Source organism: Dendrobates tinctorius, unplaced genomic scaffold (assembly GCF_039654945.1).
Source record: "Dendrobates tinctorius isolate UK_male_01 unplaced genomic scaffold, ASM3965494v1 ptg000159l, whole genome shotgun sequence".
Lineage (NCBI taxonomy): Eukaryota > Metazoa > Chordata > Amphibia > Anura > Dendrobatidae > Dendrobates > Dendrobates tinctorius.
The window spans coordinates 12320496-12336517 of NW_027361826.1; the positions used below are offsets into that span (position 1 = coordinate 12320496).

The 16022-nt window shown below is 46.0% G+C and overlaps 1 protein-coding gene across 2 annotated transcripts in view; it reads right to left on the reverse strand.

Annotated features, from left to right (window-relative positions):
• Positions 1–316: 316 nt before the first annotated feature.
• MICALL1 (MICAL like 1) overlaps positions 317–16022 on the reverse strand; it is a 71661-nt gene continuing 55955 nt past the window's right edge. For both annotated transcript variants that reach the window (XM_073549533.1, XM_073549532.1), the window contains exons 15-16: positions 6150–6196; positions 317–4103 (exon numbers count right to left, since the gene is read on the reverse strand). In XM_073549533.1, the coding sequence (XP_073405634.1) occupies positions 3961–4103; positions 6150–6196 (190 nt within the window). In that variant the 3' untranslated portion in view covers positions 317–3960. The remainder of the gene's footprint in view (positions 4104–6149; positions 6197–16022) is intronic.

Consider the following 16022-nt stretch of genomic DNA (forward strand, 5'->3'; position numbering starts at 1 on the left):
CATAGCCTCCCCATGTGCTGCATTGCACCCCCGTAGAATTCCCATGTTCATACAAATGAAGAAAAGAAAAAAAACCACATACTCACCTCGGTCCTGTTTCCCGGAGCTCTGCTCCTCTCTCTGCCTCCGGTGCGTTGACTCTCCGGCGGTACACAGCTGAAGCGATGAAATGACATTGTGTCTGCTGTTTCACACGCCAATTGGTGGAGGAAGTGGCCCTCTGGCTGTCTCACTCCGGCCCGCACTTTGCCCAGGGCTGGTCTAGTGTGAACTTACCTTTAAATCTCAGCCTACACAGTAACACAAGGACACGCACTATATAGCGGTTTTATTTTATTCTGATACAGAAGGCTCTTTTTCCAAAGTTACAAACAGTGCAATAATTTAATAATGATAAAAATAAAACAAGAGGCAGCTACAAAGCCACAGTGTAACAGAGGTAAGTGCAGCCATACAGTGATACCACAAGCCGGTCAGGGAAGCATCACTGCTTGTCGGGCAGCGATACTGGCGCTCACGGCTAGCGTCCAAGGCACATACAAATAGAAGATTGGTAATGACATTGCTGAAAGCAAGTCCAAGGTATGACAGGACAACATTCATAAGTCACAAATACAGCTGGAGCTAAATAATAAAGTTTTAATAAAAGTAACAGTCCCCCTGAATAAAAAGTTAAAACGTGCACTAATTTTTTTTTTTTTTTACCATATAAGTATTTACAAACATTTTCTGAAAAAAAAAAACACCATAGTCAGCTAATAAATGCTGTACTGTTCCATCAGTCTGGGATTAGAAAAAAAACATCTGTCTCTTAACTGAATCAGCGCCACTCTTGTCCTTTGGCCATGTCTGGTATTGCAGCTCAATTTAAGTAAGTAGAAATCAGTTGCAATCTCTGACTGAAAGAGAAAAATGCAGATCCTTGTTTTCTAATCCCGGAAACCTCTTCAACGCAAAATTCTGGCATTAAATGTGCATACTTTTTGTGTGGCTACATAAGCTGTGCTCACGTTTCGCCATAGCCGCACATTCGCAGTCCGGCCACAAATTGTAATACACACAGATTTTCATTACTGAGTTGGCGCCATAACGTGTCATTACATTGGCCTCAACTGTTTCCATAGGCGGCTCCTACTAGACACCGATCGGCATAATTTGTTCTGGTACAGCTCTAGTAAAAAAGCAACGTAATGTGACAGGGCACAAACGGGACGCCACGGGGCGAAGGAATCTGCATCTCAAAAAAGGTGAAACAATGCTGATAATTTACAATGCAGCCGATTTGGGACCATCTCCCATTGTTGGTAAAATGTAATCTCACACAGCCGGTTATATGTAATGGGCACATTTCCTTATAGGCAAGCCACTTACGAAAGAAATGGCTTCTCAGCTACAAAGCTCCTGTAAGGCAAATGGTTTAATATGCTGAATACTGGCCATGTTCTTTAGGCATCCTGCACATGTCCGTGTTCCCAGTAAGTGTGGCATTCAGTTTTTTTCACTGATACACATACCCACCATTATAAGCTATGCGGTTTATGCAGACGACCATGTTTCTACAGGGACCGTGTGTCCGTGCCAAACACATGGAGACGTGTCCGTTTTTTCCGGTATTACAGGTGACAAGGGACAATACAAGTCTATGGGTCCGTGAAAAACACATACAGCACATAGGTTGCTTCCGTGTGCTGCAAGTGTTTAACACTGCAAAGTATACGAGAAGCTTTGTCATTTATTTCTTTCCTTAACCACACTGGAAAAACACTGAAGGGACACAACAATGACACACGGATTAACACACTGACGGCACCTGTACCACTATTCACACGTACAGATAAGTGAAGGCGGCCTTATACCAATGGTCCCCAACCTTTCTGACCATGAGAGCCACATTCAGCTGTAAGAGAGTCGCACACCCCATCCAGCTGAGTCGAGAGCTCTATCCAGGTGTGAGAGAAGGTCGTGAGCCAACATTAGGTTTAAGAGAGTCGCGAGCCCCATCCAGCTCCTGTCCCCTCATAGTAGCGACACAGAGAGCCCACATTACTGGTATAATCACAGCCAAAGCATTTCCACAGAAATCACACCCAGGCAGTATACCAACCTCCAAAGGTTCCCACAATATCTCCATCAATCACTCCCACCATACTGTCGCATCCAGCTTCAAGCATCCCTTCTGATAGTATCTAAGGGTGTGCACACGTTGCGGTTTGTGCTGCGGATCCGCAGCAGTTTTCCATGCTGCTTACAGTACCATGTAAACCTATGGAAAACCAAATCCGCTGTGCACATGCTGCAGAAATGTCCGCGCAGATTTGCTGCGGTTTATTTTCCGCAGCATGTCACTTCTTTTCTGCGGAACCGCAGGTTAAAAAAAAAAATCTCATCCGCTGGACAAAGTAAAGGAATCCGCAGGGAAAACTGCACGCGTTTTACCCTGCGATTTCTGCCAAGCGATGCAGATTTTTCTGCAGAAAACATCCGCAGCGTGTGCACACACCCTTAGTGTCTCCAGCTTATCATGCTTAAATTATCTCCAAAACCCCCAGGCCACAATATGCATATCCAGATCTGCTCTTTTTGTACAGGCTGCTCACAAGTGTCACAATCTGGAGACCTGCTCTTCATGGAGACCTGGTGCCAAAGCACCAAGCTGGCAGGCAGCCGGAAGCCACACATCATGGGCTCCCAAGCCACAGGTTGGGGCCTACTGCCTTAGAGGCCATCTTACCCATTATCTGGTGCCAATATGCTACTCAGTCTCTGTCTGTAAGGGCTCTTCAAGACATCTGTGCAACACAGACCGTAAGGCATGGACTGGGTGCAGCTTTCCTGAGCCGAGAGTGACCACCTCATAGCAATATACGAAGCGGTCCCGCTCAAGTCGGGAGTCCAGCAGGCAGTGTTGTATGGATGTCTGCTGGAGCCCTAAGGGGGAACCACAATCTTCTTTCTGCATCTAACTTCGGAATCCAACTGGCCTAAGCATATTTTGAAAGTAAAAGAAACTCGTGGGAACATGTGAACTTCAGATGTTAGCCCATAGAGGAATGTGGTAGTCACCAATATTTCACATGGCTGTCCTGACAGCTACCTCTAGATTCACTGCATGCCAACAGAGTCTAGTCAATGAAGCAAAAAGTTGTGAGATGTCATTTTCATGAATCTGTATGCAGGCTACAATATATTTTTAACTTTCTATGCAAATCAAGGCTGACAAGACAGAAAAGTACAGTAATTACAGAGACACCACTAATCTGTGCATCAATGGAGACATAATTTTCAGTGTATGGTCCTTAGATATTTTTGCAATTTCTGGAAATGGTAATTAGAGCGTTTGTCTGCTGTTTACAACCCCTTTTTTGTGCACATGAAAGTAAGCCCTTGCAAACAGTGACTCTCTCATTGGGAAATCAGCATGTCTAAGCATTGCTTGGGTGGCCATCTGATTTCAATAGTAGAAGTAACGCTGGCTGGTAGGACACCATTTGTGAGTAAAGCTTCTTGTGTTCCATGTATACAAGGTTCTTATAGAAAAAATAAAGAATTGCTATTGGAACCTGGGCACATATTTGTGCAAATCATCATTTTCGGATAAAATTAGAAGTCTGGGATTATTCTCATCTGTAGTAGTTCTATTTTTCTAAGCAGACGTAGGAATGCAAAAATACGAAGAACTATCCCAGGATATAAAAGTGATGTTCATTAAGCAGTGCCAACTCATTGTATTTGGTTATAGTTAGTGGAGACGCTACAACTACACGTATGTCACCGGCAGCTTCCATGCAGCGTATAAGCCTCATCTGCCAAATAATGACTCGGTGTAATCACATCTGCTGGGCTTCCAAGGCATGCTGTATTAGAAAACGCCTTTACTGCTCATTGTAGGAGGCAGCACAGTGTTGGATTAAAGAGAGGAACATCAAAAATGGAATGAGGTCATCTTCACTTCCTTTTGATCTACCTCTTGGCCCCATCCTCCTGCTCCCGAGTTTTGTCCTTTGGGCTCTTTGTTTTTAAATCTTGTTTTGGAGACAGGAGCTTAAGGACTTTCATTGGTTTGAATTTTCCTTTCTTCTTCTTACAAGACTGCGTGTGAAAATCTGAAAAATTAAGCAATAACATGAAAAAACTCAAAAATAGCTGTGCTATGCATACAAGGTGAATGTCACACCCTAGAAGTGGCCCTTTCACCTAATTTGTCTTGTTGAACTGGACACAGGATGTAATAGTGACTGCAGACCAGGTTAAAACGAGTAGTTCTTTTCAGCCTCTCTATGGCAGCTATATTAGCAATTAAAGTATTTGCCACCTAATGAGTTAAAAAAAAAGTTAAGTCCAAGTGGGTGTTAGTGTTTTTACTGGGGGGCATGTACTTTTCCCTGTATGATGTTGACCAATCATAAGCAGTCAGCAGCAAAGAAAAGAAGAATACCCCCCCCCCCCCATCACCACCTTATCTTAAAGCAGGTTTCTGTGTGTGAGATGTAATGATACAGACCTGATCTCCTGGTCTAACCTCCTGCATGAGTCAGTGTGGGGGAAAGAGCAGTGCAGCTGTGTTTAGTTGTGTCTCATTACAAACCCTTCTATCAGCTCTTCTTTCATAATACTGTCAGCTCTGCTATATTTCCTCTCACCCAGCCTGCCTGTCTGAAAATATGTCAGTAATGACAGCTACATCTGTTGTGCTCAACTCTTGTAAATCACTCTGCAATAAGGTCAGAGCAGAGTCACATTACTACTCAAACAGGAGGAACCTAAAATAGGCAGGTTCCGTTGCTCCTTGTGAGATGTAATCACAGCCCTGTTATCAAGGCAGGGCGAATACAAAGTTGCTGGACCACAGCAAACATGAGGTCTCTCCCACACGACTGTCAATTCTCTCAAGCGAGAGAATCTGGCCGATTATGCCAATTACACTCGGATCAAACTGTCAGAGCACTGTGCACTGATCCTCTCTCATGAGAGAATTGCATCACAGGTGCGGAGCAGACAGAAAGTACCGTCATTTCTCCATCTCCTCTATTGCCGGCTTCTGCGGTGATCGCACTGCACTCGAATGACATCAGAATGCAGTGCAATGTTTTCACACGCACTCACAGACTTGAATGGGAGTCTGCGATCCGATTCTTTGATGCACGCCCAGCATGCCGTGATTATTTTTTTCATGCCAAATCGGCAGGAAGAAACAATCGCTGATCTGCACTGATCCATAGAATAAAATTGGGCCGAGTGCTATCCGATAAAACATCGGACAGCACTCAGGCGTGTTATATGCCAGAGTGATCGAGCCGAAAGTGTGATACCAACACACTCAGAAATCAGTAAAGTTGATAGAAGGATCTGACTGCCCCTCTCCCACACTGACTCATGCAGGAGGTTAGACCAGGAGATCAGAGCTGCATCACTACATCTCACACACTGAAACCTGCTCTAAGCTGTGGTAGGGACTTCTCGCCTGCTAGTGTTGCTACCTGCTTATAATTGGTTATCACCCTAGTGAAACTGTCTGTTTTATTCCGTTTTGCAGCCACTATGACATTGTGAATCCGGTTCAACAGGAAAGGCTTAGTGTACGGTCCTCTTTAATTCTAATAAAACACATACTAGATGGCAAACTATTAGACATAGGCATGCGACATTCAAGAGGATCTTTAACCAGGTCAAAAGAGACCAGTTTCTCCTCTTATTTTATAAGTATGCAGTCTTTGTATTTTTTTTTTTTTTTTTTTTCAATCAACCATACAGTACAAGAGATATGGGCTTTTTTTTATTACTAAGGGGGCATTGATCAGAGGATCCTCTGGGGCGTGGCTTTAGGCTGCTCTAAATTATAACCTTGTGAGCCACGCCCCCTTGGAAAGACCATACAAATTAGAATTATATAAAAAGGCCCGTCTCTCTAGACTATTAAGGCCGGATTTTTAGGGGGGGATTTGGTCCAAAAAAAAAAAAACACCCCCCCCCCCCCCCCATAATACTCAGGATAGAAACGGGAATAAAATAAGCACAAAAAAAGGACACTTTTCACTCAGTGACTGGTATTTTTAAGAGGAAAGATGGAGAAGCTTACTTATTAATCAGACTTTCTTCAACAACTTCTCTCTCATGGAAACACACAATTTAATCTTCCATGAGCGTCTTACCTTTCCTTTGGATCATTGCTTCTATTAACTTGTCCTCCTCTTCCTCCCTATAGAAAAATCACACAACCAATTTAATTGAATGAAGCTGTGTCCCCATGTTTTCAACTGCTGCCAATAAATAAGACTAAAATAGTTGTATCCAGGTGATTTACTAAAACATTTTTTATTAGAGAGCTGTAGTTTACATATTACACTGTGGCATGTAAATGCTTGGGCACTAGTGGTCAAAATTACTGTTAATGTGAACAGGTAAGCAAGTTGAAGAAATGATCTCTAAATACTCTAAAGTTAAAGATGACATTTCCGTTTTATTTTAGGCAAAAAAATAAATTATATATAATACACAAATCTCCTAGGGTGTCCAAACTTTTGCATCGACCGATGAAAAAAATGGCTGACGCAAAAGTTTGTACACCCTTGGGAGATTTGGGTGCTCAGATAACTTTGACCAAGGTTTCAGACCTTAATCAGCCTGTTAGGGTTATGGCTTGTTCACCATCATCGGTAGAAAAGGCCAGGTGATGCACATTTCCCAGCTTTATAATTACCCAGACTCCTCTAACCTTGTGCCAAAAAACAGCAGCCATGGGTTCTTCCAAGCAGCTGCCTAGCACTCTGAAAATGAAAATGGTGGAGGTCCACAAAGCAGGAGAAGGCTATAAGAAGATAGCAAAATGTTTTCAAGCTGCTCGTTAGTCAGTTTGAAATGTAATGAAAAAATGGCAGCTACCAGGAACAATGGAGAGCAAGATAACATCTGGAAGAACAAGCAAAACTTCAGTGAGAGATGCTAGTAGGCGCAAATCAGAACTCCCGCTTAACTGCAAAAGACAGTTAAAGAGATTTAGCAGACTCTGAAGTTGTGGTACATTGTTATACAGACACGGCGTTATCAGAGCATGCTCGTGTGCTATGTGTTTTCGGCATGCTCAATTAAGAGTCCCTGCGTTGTTCTAAAGCCGCAACATACAAGGTGATTTCCTGTTTGTTAGGCAATCCCTGCATGTGTTACAGCTGTGGAACAGCCATGAGACATGCAGGCACGGGGACTCAAACATTATTTGAGCACGCCAAAGACACTTTAACACACGAGCATGTTCAGATAACACCTTATCCGAGCACGTTCGATAACTACTGTCCTTATATGGTCTTCAAGGAAGAGTCATCAAAAGAAAACCTCTCCTGCATCCTCACCAAATTTAGCATCACCAGCATGCAGAAGAACATCTAAACAAGCCTGATACATTTTGGAAACGAGTCCTGCGGACTGAGTAGGTTAAAATAGAACTCTTTGGCAACAATGATCAAAGGTATGGGTGGAGAAAAAAGGGCTCAAAATTTCAGGAAAAGAACATCTTGCCAACTGTTAAGCATGGAGGTGGATCAATCATGCTTTGGGGCCGTGTTGCAACCAATTGTACGGGGAACATTTCACGGGTGGAGGGAAGAATGGATTCAATGAAATTTCAAGAAATTCTTGATGCAAACATTTCACCATTTGTAAAATAGCTGAAGTTGAAAAGAGGATGGCTTCTACAAATGGCTAATGATCCTAAACACACGTGAAAATCCACAATAGACAACCTCATCAAAAGGAGCAAGCTGAAGGTTTTACAATGGCCCTCACAGTATCTGAGCATCAGTGAAAATCTGTGGCTAGACCTCAAAATAGCAAGGATGCAACACGACCCAGGAATCTCACTGAACTGGAAGAATTCTCCAGGAAAGAATGGATGGAAATCCCTCAAACAAGAATTATTTTTTTTGTCTGGCTACAAAAAGCATTTACAAGCTGTGATACTTGCAAAAAGGGGGTGCTATGTAATAACCATGCCCAAACATTTGCATCAGCCCACTATCCTTTTTGTAATTTTGAAACCGTAAAAAATGACTTATTTTTCCCTAAAATACAAAGGAAATGTGTCATCTTTAACTTTAGTCCTTTCAGAGATCATTTCATCTTCAACTTGCTTAACTGTTCACAATAAGGCTGCTTTTACACTTATCGTGTTTTTGCGGGCCAATGTCGGCCCGCAAAAAATCCACGTTGCGCTGTGTGCCGTATTTGCGGCCATGATAAAAGACTGCGAAACAATCACTGACCTCAGGGAGACCAGTCTTTGACTGGTCTCCCTGAGGTCAGTGATTGTTTCGTGATGTTGTTCTACTAGGCATTGCTCCCACCTAGCCAGAATCCTACTCCACACTGATGAGGGGCAACACCCCGAAACAGCTGTCTGTGGATGGATACCTGGCCTTGGTATTTCCCTTGTCATATCAGTAAACTCGTAAAGAGCTGGATATTGACTTAAAGGGCCACTTAATATGGTGGTAATGGTGGTTTCCGAAAGGAGCCACTCCTTGGCTGGGTCCTTCCTTGGAGGAAGATCTGGCTAGTCCCGTGTTTGAGACTCTTAAATGAGGCTCCATGGACTTTATTTGCATATATGATAAAGATTGAGCTTGCTCGATCTTTTATACGGCGTACGGACATGGCCCCCATTGAAAATCACGCCTTTTTTTTCACTATTTCTATTGTATTGGAAAAATGAAAAATGGCGATCTATAACCTTTTTGCGTCCCATCATTGCCGCAGTCCGTAAAAATTGCGGCGATACAGCCTGCAAAATGGGCCGAAAAAACACCAAGGTTACTTACCGGTAGCCGTTTTTTCCGGAGCCCATGACGGCACACGAGAGAGGGGATCCGCCCAGTCAGGACAGGAACCCTACTGAAGATAAAAGGGGCGGTACCTCTCCCTCGCTTCAGTTGGTTTACAGAGCATGAGGGGCCCCCCGGGTAGGGCACAAGGTAAAACTATCACCACATTACATCTAAGTTAAAAAAAAAAGCACCCAAACTATAGTGCACGCCAAAGGAGTGAAAGGGGGGGAAATATACAGGTGCCGTCATGGGCTCCGGAAAAACCGGCTACCGGTAAGTAACCTTGGTGTTTTCCCGTCTCCCATGTCGGCACACGTGAGAGACTTTTGTAGAATAAGACACCTTAGGGAGGGACCACCGCTTGAAGCACCCTTCTACCAAAGGTTAGGTCAGTAGAGGAAGATAGATCAAGTCGGTAGTGCTTAAAAAAGGTTGAAGGTGAGGACCAAGTAGCGGCTTTACAAATCTGCTCAATAGATACCTCAGCCTTCTCTGCCCAGGAGGTAGCCACAGCTCTGGTGGAGTGAGCCTTTATGCCTTCTGGAACCGGAGCGCCACTTGCGGAGTAGGATAACATAATGGCCTCCCTGATCCATCTGGCAATGGTACTCTTAGCTACCCCGTGCCCTTTTCTACTACCCTGAAAGCCTACAAAAAGGGACTGATCTTTCCTCCACTGACTAGTTACTGACATAGATTGTACTATGGCTCTTCTTACATCTAATGTATGGAACTTTTGCTCCCCAGGGTTTCTAGGATTGTTACAGAAAGATGACAAGGAGATCTCCCGAGTCCTATGAAACTTTTGGACTACCTTGGGGAGATAGGCCGGGTCTGGTCTTAAGGGGGTTTTTACACATAGCAATATCGCTAAAACGTCACCGATTTTGTGACGTTATAGCGATATTGCTAGCGATATCGCTATGTGTGATACTTACCTCCGACCGGCTCCCCCGCTGTCCATCGCTGATCGGGCGGCTCCATTTCTCGTAGTCTGCTTCCTGCTGGGCTTCCTGCTGTGTGAGGCGAGCGACGCGTGGAGGCGGGCGGGAGGACGTCTGGATCGGTGTGTGTGAAAGGTGAGTATCGTGCGCTGCGTCGCTGCTGCATCGCTGTGAGATCTTCCTGTGTGGAAGCTAACTAGTGATCATTTAGCGATGCACCAGCGATCCTGACCAGGTCGTATCGCTGGTCGGATCGCTGGTGCATCGCTAAATGTAAAAGGGCCTTTAGAACCACTCGGTCATCCAAGATCTGTGTATATGGAGGACATCTAGATAGAGCTTGTAGGTCGCTCACTCTTCGGGCTGATGTTAAGGCTACCAGTAAGACAGTTTTAAGTGTAAGTAGCTTTGGTGACAGCTCTACTAGTGGTTCAAAGGGATCTTTGGTTAAGGCCTCTAAAGCCCCCGTTACACACTGCGATATCGCTAGCAATATCGCTGTAAAGTCACCGATTTTGTGACGTTGCAGCGATATTGCTAGCGATATCGCTGCATGTGATACTTACCTCCGACCGGCTCCCCCGCTGGTTATCGCTGATCGCGCGAGAAGCTCCTGGACCATTCCTCGTCGGCCACTTCCTGCTGCGCTTCCTGTGGCGCCGACAAGCGACGCGTGGAGCCGGGCGGGAGGACGTCAGGATCGCCGCGTCTGACAGGTAAGTAGCGACCCCCGTCCCCAGCGATGTCGCTAGTGAGATCTGCCTGTGTGGCAGCTCACTAGCGACCACCTAGCGATGCACCAGCGATCCTGACCGCGTCATATCGCTAGTCAGGATCGCTGGTACATCGCTAGGTGTAACAGTACCCTAAGACTAGGTTGAGATCCCAGGGTGGTATGTTTGGGATAATGACCGGCCTTGACCTGCCACAGGACTTTATTAATCGGGACACCCATCTATTGGCTGCTAAGTTGCAGTTATATAGGGCCCCCAAAGCTGAGACTTGGACTTTGAGTGTGTTAGTGGCTAACCCCAGTTGCAGCCCCGACTGTAAGAATTCTAGGATAGGTCCCACTGGCGCTACATCCCCCAAGGGTTCCTCCAGGAAGTCTAGGAACTTTATCCACGTTCTACCATAGATTTGGGATGTTATAGGTTTCCTACTTTTCAACAGGGTGGAGACTAACCCTGGAGAGAATCCCTGGCGACTCAGTAGCACCCTCTCAAATTCCAGGCTGCTAGATGGAAGCCCTTCACCTGAGAGTGGACCACTGGTCCCTGGGAAAGCAGGTCTGGAATCTCCGGTAATATCCATGGATCTGTCACCAACATGAGTCTCAGAAGGAAGAACAAAGGTCTCCTCGGCCAAAACGGAGGTATAAGAATTATTCTCGCTCGCTCCTCCCTGATTTTCCTGACCACTACAGGGATCATTGTTATCGGGGGAAATGCATAGGCCAGGATGAACTTCCAGGGTATTTGTAGGGCATCTACTGCGAAGGGGTTTTCCCTTGGATTTAGTGAGCAGAACTTCCTGAGCTTCCGATTGTGTGCGGTAGCAAACAGGTCTATTTCTGGTTTGCCCCAGGCCTGAACTATTTGTTGGAAGACTTGGGGGTTTAGGGACCATTCCCCTTGTCTTAGGTGCCTGCGACTCAGGAAGTCTGGCTGTATATTTTCTACCCCCTTTATGTGCAGTGCTGTGATGGATAACAGATGTTGTTCTGCTAGCTGGAAGAGTAGATCCGATATTTGCATGAGGCCCCGAGATCTCGTTTCCCCCCTGGTGATTGATGTAGGCTACTACTGCCTGATTGTCCGTCATGACTCGGGTGTGGCGGCACCGAAGTAAAGGAAGGAAATGTTTCACTGCTTTTTCCACAGCCCATAGTTCTTTTACATTTGAACCGTGATCCTTTTCTAGCGAGGACCAGGTCCCCTGTATTGAGTGGGATCTCAGGTGTGCTCCCCATCCTGTGGCACTCGCGTCTGTTGTAATGATGTCCTCGACTGGTTTTTGCCACGGTATACCAGCTGTTAGATTCTATTCTACAGTCCACCAGAGCAGGGAATCTCTTATAGCCACTGAGAGACAGTTTGCCTTCTAAATGCCCTTTTAATGGTTTCTGTGCTGACAGAACTTCCCACTGTAGTTGCCTTAAGTGGTACTGCACTCATGCTACTGCGGGTATGCATGATGTCAACGAGCCTAAAAGGGACATTGCGTTCCTCAGTGTCATATTTGGTCTTTGTATTGCTGTGCGAGCTAGGCCTCTTATCTTGGTCACTTTGCTCCCTGGTAGGAGGCAGCGTTGTTGCTCGGGAGTCCAATATCAACTCTAGGAAGGATTGCTCTTTTACTGGGGTTAACCTTGACTTGGGGATGTTTACTGTAAGAGAATGGTCAGCTATAATATACTGAGCTGCCATGAGCAACGAGGCAGCCATCTTATGAAAGTTAGGAAAGAATATATTCAACTTTTACAATAGAAATAATACGATGTACTCTGTAAAAGCAGATGGAGGATGTAAAATGAGATCATGCCCATTAACAAATTTAGTAGATGTGCCTACAGGTAAATTGGATCAGCCTTAGGGCAATGAGAAACTAAAACCAACAAATATATGGGAAATACGTGTATTCATGATAGTGTTAGTAGGAAACAGACTTCTGCAATTGTCAAATGTATGAATTTATGGGTTTAGTCTAACAGCAGTAATAAGATTAATGATAGTAGTTAGAGATAATATTGGATTTATGTGTTTTTTAATGTGGTTTGGTGAAAAGTTAATTACTGATGTAATGTTGTGCCACTTCTTCCTTTGTCCAAAAAGATATGATGTAACCATATACGCCCTTTTGCTATAATATGTATACAGCTTTCTTTGCATAATGTATAAAAAGCCCCTGTTACTGTTGCTCGGGGCCATTCCATCGCCATCATGCCACTGAGCCTCACCATGGCCAGGGCACAGAGCCTTATCATCGCCAGACTTCCTAGCGAATCTCTGCCCGTCTGAATTCCTGTTTTTGCCCGCATATTTCAACTTCTCTGTTTTTCTGTTCTGTTTTGCCGTGTATCCGAATAAACTTTGACCTCAGCTTGATAAGAGATCGTCTAAGACCTTCTTCCCGGCTCTTTCAACTCTCCCAATCAGGACTCTTTCTTACATTTACTATCCATCCTAGTCCTACTAGAATTGCTATCACTTCCTTCACTTGATGTGCGCAGTGGGACTCCGACCTCCCTATTACAAGAAAGTCGTCTAGGTATGGGACGATCACTATGTCCCTGGAACGAAGACAAGACATTACTTCGGCCATCACTTTGGTGAATACTCTGGGGGCTGTAGACAGGCCAAACGGAAGGGCTGCGTATTGGTAGTGTTTCACCTGCCCCTGGACATAGAGCGCTACTCTCAAATATTTTTGATACTCCCGACGAACTGGGATGTGATAGTAGGCATCTTTTAAGTCTAATCACTGCCATGAGGCAATGCTGGAACAGGATCTTTGTGGCCGTGTTGATTGACTCCATTTTGAAGGAGCAATTGTCTACCCACTGATTGAGTCACCTCAGGTTGACAATGGTTCTCCAAGAGCCGTCTGGTTTTTGTATTAAGAAGAGGGGGGGGGGGGGGGGAGTAGAACCCCCTTCCTTCTTCTTGCACTGGGACTTCTTGTAGGACTTGTTTTTTCACTAGTCCCAAGACTTCCGTCTCCAAGGCCAGCTGTTGCTCTTGGGCTTTCTTTCTGGGTGTCATTATGAAGGTATGCCTGGGCGGACGGATGAATTTTATTTTTAAACCGTCCTTTATTATGTTTAGGACCCATGTACTGTTGGAGATATTCGCCCAGGCGGAAAGGAAGAGAGACAGCCTTCCCCCTACCTCCGGCCCGATGTCATTGGGGAGATTTTTTGGAGGAAGTGGAGGGTCCTTTAAACCGGCCCGATCCTCTTCTTTCTGTAAAGTCCCAGCTTTTTCTATCTCCCGGGGGATGACCCCTGTTAAATCTCCTCCGAAAGGGCTGCTTTTTAGGTTCTCCCGGAAATCAGGGAAAGCTTTTCTTCCTATCCCCAGCATGTTCCAAAACCTCTTCTAGCTTTTTTCCGAAGAGGAATTGGCCATCGCATGGAATGGAACATAACCTATGTTTTGATGGTAAATCTCCGGGACACCCTTTAAGCCACAAGGCTCGTCTTGCTGCATTTGACAGGCTTGCTGCTCTAGCTGTCAATCTTGTGGAATCTGCAGAGGAATCCGCTAGGAAAGCCGCTGCTCCGTGTACCAGTGTCAGATTAGACAGAATTTCGTCCCTAGGAACTCTATCCCTGATCTGGTCTTCTATTTGTTGTAGCCAGACCATGAGGGCACGAGCGGTACAGGTACCAGCTATCGCTGGCTTTAATCCACCTGCCGAAGCTTCCCAGATATGTTTTAGGAAACCATCTGCTTTTTTATCAAGCGGGTCTTTCAACATGCCCGAGTCCTCTAATGGTAGATATACTTTTTTTGAGGATTTGGCTACGGCCCCCATCAATTTTTGGGACTTTTTCCCAGGTCTCTGAATCCTTTTGTTCAAAAGGGTACCTTCTTTTTGATGTAGAAGGCAAGCCCCCTGACCTCTCAGGTTTTTTCCATTCCCTGTCAATTAGGGCCTTTATTTTATCATTTACAGGGAAGGTGCGTTTTTTCCTTTCCTCCAAACATCATAGCCTCCAATGATTTAGGAGTCTTTTCCTCCTTAAGGCCCATTGTAGTCCTAATAGCTTTGACCAGCGTTTCCACATCCTCTGTTGGGAAACATGGATGGCCGCCTATATCGCTGTCCGAGGAGGATTCTGAGGACTGAGTAGAGGAAGAGGAGGTGGAGGGGGACCAGGATCTTTCCCGCCCCTTCTGCCCTGGCGAGGCCTCTGAATCAGAATCCCTTCTATTATTATTATTTATTGTTATAGCGCCATTTATTCTATGGCGCTTTACATGTGAGGAGCGGTATACATAAAAACAAGTACAATAATCTTAAACAATACAAGTCATAACTGGTACAGGAGGAGAGAGGACCCTGCCCGCGAGGGCTCACAATCTACAAATCTTCTATGACCTCTTTTATCCTTCTTTTTAAGGGCTGCCTTTAGGGAACCTTTCACCTCATGCTGTATTAACGCCTTAAGGCTGGTTACCAAATCAGGGGTTTCCTCCTGTATAGTTTTATTTATACAGTCAGCGCAGAGGTCTTTCTGCCACTGATCTGCCAGCGGGTGTTTGCACAGGGCGCATTCTCTATTTTTGGTTTTGCTGCTGGCCTTCCTTGAACCCTAGTGATCAAACAGAGAAAATGGAACCCCGTTACCATAAGGGTGACATTCACGTAGATCACTCAACACCGCTGTCAATCTGTGGTACCGATCTTGGAGGCTCCTCAGATGCACTCGTGACGTTTCTTCTGGACGTCTCAGAGTCACGCCGGTCGCGTTTACGACTGACGCTCCCACCACTCGAGCGGCTGCTCATGGTATGCTGGCGGCCCGGCATCTGGCGAGAGCTCTTGCTGCTGCTGCTGTCGCTGCTGCTGCTCATCTTGCCCCACTTCCATCATGAAGCCTTGGGCATGAGTGCGTCTTCTGTGGTCATCCCCCTTATGTAAGGGAGATCCACTGCACTCTCCGCCTCCTCCGGTTACCACCACAGCCCCTCCCCCCCGCCATGCCGCCGGGATCTTATCTTGCTGGCCGGCGTTTTTCCCTATGGGCGCCGCCAGGATCCTGGCGCCGCCTCCCGATGTCACACTGGCACGCCCCTTCCCAGCGTGCCCTGCGTGTGACGTCAGAGGGGCGCAACCCGTAAGTGGCCGCTCCTGACGCTGCTTCCTCCGTGCTCCAGGATGCGGCAGAGGGGGAGAGGGCGGCGCGGCAGCCACGGCAGAGCCCCAGGACCGCAGGCCGTACTGCTTCTGCGCCCGCTTGGACGCTGATCCCCCGGGCGACCTGTGGACGGCGCTTCCCTCTCCCGACACACAGTGCCCAGGACCCAGCCTGTTCTTCCACGCCGGCACGAAAGAGGGGCAGGTACGTGATCTTCAGTACACGGGTCCCTGTTAGGACAGGAAACCCAACTGAAGTGAGGGAGAGGTACCGCCCCTTTTATCTTCAGTAGGGTTCCTGTCCTGACTGGGCGGATCCCCTCTCTCATGTGTGCCGTCATGGGAGACAGGGAAAAAAGCGGTAAGTGAAAAAGTAGCTTAACAGTAATTTTGACCAGGG